The sequence below is a fragment of the Haliaeetus leucocephalus genome, unplaced genomic scaffold (assembly GCF_000737465.1).
Source record: "Haliaeetus leucocephalus isolate CR32 unplaced genomic scaffold, Haliaeetus_leucocephalus-4.0 Scaffold273, whole genome shotgun sequence".
NCBI lineage: Eukaryota > Metazoa > Chordata > Aves > Accipitriformes > Accipitridae > Haliaeetus > Haliaeetus leucocephalus.
In genome coordinates this window covers 1,285,177-1,292,704 of record NW_010972709.1, presented here as the reverse complement: position 1 = coordinate 1,292,704, position 7,528 = coordinate 1,285,177, and the positions used below count along the sequence as shown (strand labels likewise).

Genomic DNA, 7,528 nt, shown 5'->3' with positions numbered 1-7,528 from the left:
GGGTGCTGCTGGGGGTGACCTTGCCTCTGTTTCCTCACCCGTGTCACCTCCCAGCCCGTGCAAGTGGCTCATCCTCCGGCTCGCAGCTTGGGTGATCTCCCGGTCCCATCTCGCTGGACGTGGGGTCCGAGGCGCCCAGCCCTGCAGTGCACCCACGGTGGGACAGCCGCCACGCTCGGGGGGGTCTTCAAGGGCCCCATCCCAGCCCGTGACCCAGCAGAGATCCTCGGTGGGAACACACGCCGTCACCGGGTGACATTCGCACCTGGCAGCCTGAAAAAGGTGAGACGGCAGTTCAGCCAGGGACAAGTGCAAAGTCCAGGACACCGCCAAGAATAATCATCGGCACCCGGCCAAGCCAGGGTGCACTGGGCCAGCAGTGACGCTGCGGCAAGCACCCCGCGCTGCAGCCGGGCAGGCGGCAGGCATGGGGCTGTCCCTGGCACCGGCGGTATGTGGGGACGGGGGGCAGCCGTGGCCCCCCAGGGTAGGGCAGGGGCTGGGCTGGGCTGTCCTGGGGGCTGGCACGGAGAGGGCAAGAGGTGGCCGGGAGCTGGAGGTGGCACAGCTGGACTTTGGCCACTGGGACAGACTTTGGAGCTGAAAGGTCCCAGCTGGCACCCCGGGGTCGGGCTGTGTGGGACGAGTGGGGGGTCAGTGGTGGGGAGAGGGGAGTGGGACCCTATGGCCAGCCCTGCGCCCATCCAGGGACGGCGGCTGTGCTGGGAAAAGCTGGGACCCCCTGGGAGGGGAGGCAGGAGCGGGGGGGGGGGGAGTCCTGTGCCCCCATGCCCAGGCTGACGCCAGCCCCTGCCCCACAGCGGGGGCACAGCTGGGACCGGAGCTGCTCCCTCTGGCCCCCGGGCACTCATCCCTCCAGCCACGAGGGTCCCCTCGGAAGCGGGGACCCCCCCTCATCCCTCCAGGGACTACAGCGCTTTTCCTTACGCTTTCTTACCGCTTTTATCCCATCACACCCTGTGCCGGCAGCCAACCAACCCTGCAGCTCCTATGTCCCCCCGGGACCTGCTGGGACCCTCCCACCCAGGACAGGCACCCTGAAACGGTGCCAAGCACGTGGCAGGAGGGCGCGGGGATCCCCCCCCTCCCCAATCACCCACCCCCCACACCCCCCCAAAACCCCCAGCCCCAGGGGGACTCTGCCAACTGGGACCAGAACGAGGAGCAGAGCGTGGCCAGGCCGTCACCCGTCTGCATCCGGAGGTGGTGACGCGCCTGCCTCACGTCACTGCCCCAGCAGCCAGGACTCGCTCCCGCCCGCGTGCTGCTGCCGGTTCCCCAAAACACAGTGAGTTCCCTCTTGGGAGATTGCCGAGGCACCGGTCAGACCGAGAGCCCGCTTCCGTCTTGGCTCTTGCTCCGTACCGGAGACGCCGATGCCTCCCCGTAGGGTTGGAGCCATGGGTGGGTCGTTGCACCCGCCGGGCTCAGCCCCTGGGAGACGTTGAGTTTTCTCCGCCGCCGGGCCCAACGCTGCGGCAGAGGGCTGGAGCTGGCTCTGCCGAGCTGCTGGGGTGTGGGGACATGGGGACGTGGGATGGGGGGGGGGGGGTCCCTCTTTCCCGGGAGCAGGATGGGAGCCGGTGTCCGGGGCGGGCAAGGGGATGCGGCCAGATCCTGGCTGACTCAGCTCGCTGGTATGAGCCGAGGCTGGTTTGCAGGTGCGGCTGCCGGGGCCCTTCTTCCCGCAGCCACCCGAGCCTGCCGGGATCCCACGGGACCCGGCTGGGAGGAGACGGGCGCTGCTTTGCCCTGCCCTGCGGATGCGGTGGGAGGTACGAGGCCTCCATTCCCAGCAGAGCGGCTGCCCAGACCTCTCGGCCCCCAGGTGAGAGCCATCTCCACCCCGTGCCAGGCTGTGCCACGCCGTGCCAGGCTGTGCCATGCTACACCGTCAGCCGGTACAGGTTCGATGCCCTGCCGGGTTCCGTCCAGGCTCTGTGCCTGGTGGTGCTGAGCCCCAGCTCTCCGGGACGGGGCCCACGTGGAGCCGAGCAGGTCCCGCACCCAGGGTAGGAGGGTGCAGAGTCATCACCCGTGGGGAGCAGGGGGGTCCCCAGGGCTTGCAGGGAGAAAAGGGGGGCCAGGCCAGGCCGTGGGGAGGCAATGCTGCTCTGCGAGCCCCGCAGCCCCATGGCGTGTGGGAGACGGGCCGTTGTGCCTGCCTGCCTGCCTGCAGGAGGGGGAACGCAGGCAACGGTCACCGGAGGCCAGGGTTGGGGTCCGGGGGGGGTCAGGTCTCACCCCGGCGCTGATCAAAGCCTCTCCCCACAGCGCGGCCATATCACCCCCGGGCCCAGGCACCCAGCCCTGAGCCATGACGCTGCTCACCCATCTCCTCGCCTGCACCTTTGGCACGGGCTCCTGGGTGGCCATCAATGGGCTGTGGGTCGAGCTGCCGCTGCTGGTGACGGTGCTGCCGGAGCAGTGGGACCTGCCCTCCTACATCACCATCATCATCCAGATGGCCAACGTGGGGCCGCTCTTCGTCACCCTCATGCACCGTTTTCGGCCCGGCTTGCTGAAGGAGGTGGCTGTTATCTATGTGGTCGTGTCCGTGGGTGTCGTGGCCTGCTTGCTGCTGGCCTTCCTCTGGAACTACACGTCCCCCATCGCCGGGAGGCCCCACAGCACCGCCTTCCTGATCCTCACCTTCTTCCTGGCCCTGGTGGACTGCACCTCCTCCGTCACCTTCCTGCCCTTCATGATGCAGCTGCAGCCCCAGTACCTGACCACCTTCTTCATCGGCGAAGGGCTCAGCGGGCTGATCCCCGCTCTCATCGCCCTGGGCCAGGGCTCTGGCATCTCCAGCTGCACCAACATCACCCACGTGGTCAACTTCACCACCGGCAACGAGACCGTGGAGAGCACCGTCTTCCAGCTGGAAACCCGCTACCTCCCAGCCAACTTCTCCACCCACCTCTTCTTCCTTCTCATGACTGTAATGATGCTGGCCTGCTTGCTGGCCTTCTTCTTCCTTGCCAGGCAGCCCAAGGTGTGGGAGCTCTCCCAGCAGCAGCTGTTTCCCAGCAGCATCATGCTGAGCTCATTTGACCAGATCCCCAATGAGGGAGCTGGCTCGCGGCTGAGCGGAGGCTGCCCATGCCCGAAGGATGCCAAGGGGCCCAGGAACATCCTGCCGCAGAAGGTCTCCTACCCCCTGGCCAAACTCACCTTCATCTACCTCCTCATCGCTTGGGTGAGCGCTCTGACGAATGGGGTCCTGCCATCCGTGCAGTCCTACTCCTGCCTGCCCTACGGCAACACCGCCTACCACCTCGCGGCCACGCTCAGCTCCATGGCCAACCCCCTCGCCTGCATCGTGGCCATGGTCCTGCCTGGCAGGTGGGTAGCGGGGTGCTGGGGCTGCGGTGGGGTGAGCCCCAGGGGCTTCTGCCCCGAGAATGGCAAGAAGGGAGGGTGGGACGGAGAAGGCGCCGGGTGGGAGAGGGTCTGTGGGGTGCCCGTGCCCTGGCAGCAGAGACACTCTGCAGAAGGAGGATGGAGCTGGCATGGAGCCGGTCAGCCTGTGCCCCCAGTCTGTGCCCCTCACCAGGGACAGGCTGGCAGCGTTCCCCGGTGTCACTCGCATGTCCCTTGCAGGTCCCTGGCCCTGCTGGGCACCCTCACCATGGCGGGGACAGGCTTTGGCGCCTACAACATGGCCATCGCGGTGATGAGTCCCTGCCCTCTCCTCCAGCAGTCCCAGTGGGGCGATGCCACCATCGTAAGTCATGGGGTCCCACTCACCCGGGGAGGTTTCTGGGGCCACCCCCAGCTCCAGCCTCACCACGATGTCCCCTGTCCCCATGGTGGGGAGCCCCCCCGGCCCTGCTGACCGCTCTCCCCCCCTGCGCCGCCAGGTCCTCTCCTGGGTGCTCTTCACCGGGACGCTTTCCTACGTGAAGGTGATGGCCGGGGTGATCCTGCGGAGCCGCAGCCGCAGCGCGCTGGTGTGGTACGGGGCAGTAGAGCAGCTGGGCTCCCTCCTCGGGGCCCTGCTCATGTTCCCCCTCGTGAATGTCTACGGCTTCTTCAAATCCGCCGACTACTGCAGCCTGCAGTGCCCGGCATGAGTGGGGCAGGCACCCCTGGACAGCCCCTCTTGCCAGCATGCGCCCTGAAAAACAGCAAGGGCCGCGGAGCCAGGAAGCGTTGCTGGGACCGGGGCGGCTGCGGGCATGTCTCCCCGCTGGGCTCCGCCAGGTCTACCGGGCAGGAGCAGCTCCGTGGCTTTGTCTCCAGTCCGGGCGCGGGATGTCTCCATTGCGTTCAAAGCAATAGAAGGTGTTTGCTCAGCCCTCAGCCTCCCTGCTGCCCGCGCCGGCAGGCATGGAGGGGCTGCCTGTGCCAGTGCCCCCCACCTGGGTATCACTCGGCTGGGGCCACGTCCCATCCCTTCCCCTGGAGGGTCTGGCGCCATTTGGCATCATGCCCCAAAGCCCCCCCCCCGCCCCGGGACCCCATGGGTGGGCACAGCCCCAGCTGCGCCCGGCAGCACCGGCGGCGTTCCCGGCCCCGTGCTGTGACGGAGGCGGCAGCTGCCCCCCGGGACTGTGGGTTTGCAGCCAGCTGCGGGGAGCGGGGACAAAGGCGGCTTGGGCAGGGCTGTGCTGGAGCCTGCCCTGCCCTGACCGTGGGGAGAGGGACTGTGGGGGGGAGAGAGGGTGAGGGGCTTTCACAAGGGCCCTGATAGCAGCTGGGGAAACTGAGGCACGGTGGGACTGGGGGGATCTGCCCAACATTTGCCATCCTCTGCTGTGGCCCCATCCGTGTTTTCCGCTCCCTCCCCATAGCCCTGTGCCCCACAGCACCCCATCTCAGCCCCGCTGCACCCTGAAATGGGCAGCACTGGGGGTGCAGAGCCAGAAAGCGGTCACAGCACAGCCCCGCACCCGGAGCGGTGCCGGGCACAGTGCCGGTTGGAGGGATGGCACGGAACCAGTGCCAGGGCTGTGCCACCTGGTACCCAACTGCGCCCCGGCTGTGCCAGCCAGGGTGGGGGCTGGGTGGACACCGGGCCACGGTGGGCATGGGGGCTCAAGGGGCAACAGCAGCCCCAGGCCAGGCCAGCACCCACATCCCGCACCCGCCTGCGCCCCTTCCCCAGGGCACGAGGCAGCCGGGCCTTTGTCCCCGGCCCTTTGTCTGGCAATCTGCTCCCAGAGCCGGCGGCAGCGCCAGACCCGTGCCTGTCGTGCCTCAAAGCCACGGATTGGAGCCACTTCGGGGCTCCGGCTGCTGCCCGGCTGCCTCCGGGAAGGACGCGGCTGGAATAGCTAATGGCCAGCAGCCCCCCGAGCCGGTGGTGCTGGGGAGGGGTCCCGGAGAAGGCAGGAGCAAGGGTAGCGGGCTTTGCCCCTCGGCACCACCAGGCATGCCCCCAGAAGCTCCTGGCTGAGCCCACAGCGTCCAGGATCTGGCCCCGTGGGGGATGAGGGGCAGGAGTGGGGAGGCTGAGGACCGCTGGGAGGTGTGGGGCACCGTGGGGCGGCTTGTCTCATCCTGGGTGCCTCCCATGGCCCTTGCAGGGAGACCGGGAGCTGAAGCAGGGAGCCGGCCTCTCTCCCCCTGCACCCCGAGAGGATGCTCCTGCCCTTGGAAGCCCCCAAAGACCCTCGCCCACCGGACACTTGTGCCCCCCCCCCATCCCCTTGCCGGGGAAACAATCGCCTCCAATGGGAATTATTTCCATACAGCTGCTGAGGAAGGCACAAACCCGGACGCAGCGGAGGAGAAAGGCTGAGCTTTTCTTCTGGCGCTCCCCTCCCTCCCCACCGCGGCGGGGGCAGGTTTGGGGGGGCCCAGCCGCTGCAGTCAGCAATATTAGCACAGCTCGGCAGGACTGATTGCAGGTTATTAACATACATTATCTCAGTCCCCTGCCTCTGAAAGGAGCTGGGTTCCTATTCCCCCTCTCCCAGTCCTCCCTCCCCCTGTCTTTTACACTTAATTACCTCCCTTATTACACCACAGCCTGGAGAGAGACAAAATCCCAGGGCAGCGGGCGGGCAGGCAGGCAGGCAGGCAGGCCCGGCCCAACTAGGGCGTAAGTAATCGCCCGTTCTGCAAACGTGCCTTCAAGGAGAGAACCGGCACACGCGCGGATAAATAAATCAGGGAGCGGAGGCCAGGAGCCCAGTGTGTGGGGGGTGGCGGGGGGGGGACACGCCGGGAGCAGCCCGGCAGGCGACGTCCCCCCCGCTCCGGGTCCGCGGCCCTCCGGGAGAGGTGACCTTGAACTTGGCAGAGCCCTGACGTCAGAGCGGTGCTGCGGGGCCAGATGGGACTCGTGTCGTTGCCCGCAAGCCCCGGCCAAGCACTGCGGGACGGGGAGGAGGCAAGACACCCCGCCCACCCCCCCCAGCCCACGTAGGGAGCAGCCCTGGGACCCCCAAGCCCGGGAGCAGGCCTGGCGGGGTGGGCTGCGGGGTTGGCCACGGCTGTGGGATGCTGTGGGATGTGGGATGCTGTGGGATGTGGGATGCTGTGGGATGTGGGATGCTGTGGGATGCTGTGGACCGTGGGATGTCCTGGGTTATGGGGTGCCAGACAAAGCAGTGAGCAGAGGGCACGCCGACCCGATGCGATGCAGGGATGGCCCCAGCCCTGGCTCCGAGCCCGGCCGAAGGAGCAGACGCAGCTGAGAGCAGGGAGGCCCAGGGCACCGACTGCGGGGGAGCTGCTTTCGACCCCCAGGTCCGATGCCACGTGTCCGGCCAAAGGGGCTGGTGCCTCCTGAGGCCGGGGACAGCCAGGTCTGCCCTGCGCCGGCCGTGCCAACGCACTGCCTGTGGTGACAGATGAGGGACTGTTCTTAGTTAAGTGCTGCGATGCTCTCGGCATAGCACAGGGCTCCGGGAGAGCAGGGCCCGCTGCCAGCCAGGTCCTGGTGTCAACCACCAGCCCCCGGCTGGCACAGCCCCAGGGAGAGCCAGCCCCAAGGCCACCGACTGCTTGCAGGACCGGGGCCTCATCCTGCTCCAGCGAGGGCGGCAGCGGAGCGCTGGCGGGGGGAGGCGGGGGAGTAGGAGCTCCGGCAGGGAACAATGCACCGCCACGAGCCCACGAGCCCGGCTATTGTTGTGGGCTGCGAAGGTCACGGCGCTTCCCCGGGGACAGGGATGGGGATGGGGACATGGGAAAGGGAGAGAAGGTGGGAAAAGGGACAGGGAAGAGGAATGGGGAGGGGGAAAAGGACAGTGGGCAGGGATGGGGACAGGACAGAGGTGGGACGGGGATGAGGGCAGGGAAGAGGGAACAGGGATGGGGACAGAGAACAAGGGACAAGGGAAGAGGAAAGGGGTCAGTGGAAAGAGGACGGAGATGAGGACAAGGAAGATGGACAGGAATGGGGACAGGGAAGAGGGATAGGAACAGGGAGCAAGGACAGGGACAAGAGAAAGGAGCAAGAAACAGGGACAGGGGACAGGGACAGGGAACAGGGACAGGCACAGGGATGGGGACCTCCGCCCGGCCGCCCCGTCCTTCATAGGCCCTGGGGGCT

At 67.5% G+C, this 7,528-nt stretch overlaps 2 protein-coding genes across 2 annotated transcripts in view; both read left to right on the top strand.

Annotated features, from left to right (window-relative positions):
• The first annotated feature begins 2,326 nt into the window (after positions 1-2,326).
• SLC52A3 (solute carrier family 52 (riboflavin transporter), member 3) lies at positions 2,327-4,097 on the top strand. Its single transcript, XM_010569424.1, has 3 exons — positions 2,327-3,366; positions 3,625-3,748; positions 3,885-4,097. Exons 1-3 carry the CDS (start codon positions 2,339-2,341, stop codon positions 4,095-4,097), a joined length of 1,365 nt encoding a protein of 454 aa, XP_010567726.1. The 5' UTR covers positions 2,327-2,338.
• A 389-nt stretch (positions 4,098-4,486) lies between these two features.
• The window catches only part of SCRT2 (scratch family zinc finger 2), a 6,180-nt gene continuing 3,138 nt past the window's right edge, over positions 4,487-7,528 (top strand). The window contains exon 1 of the mRNA XM_010569752.1: positions 4,487-4,577. Coding sequence (XP_010568054.1) covers positions 4,487-4,577 — 91 coding nt within the window. The remainder of the gene's footprint in view (positions 4,578-7,528) is intronic.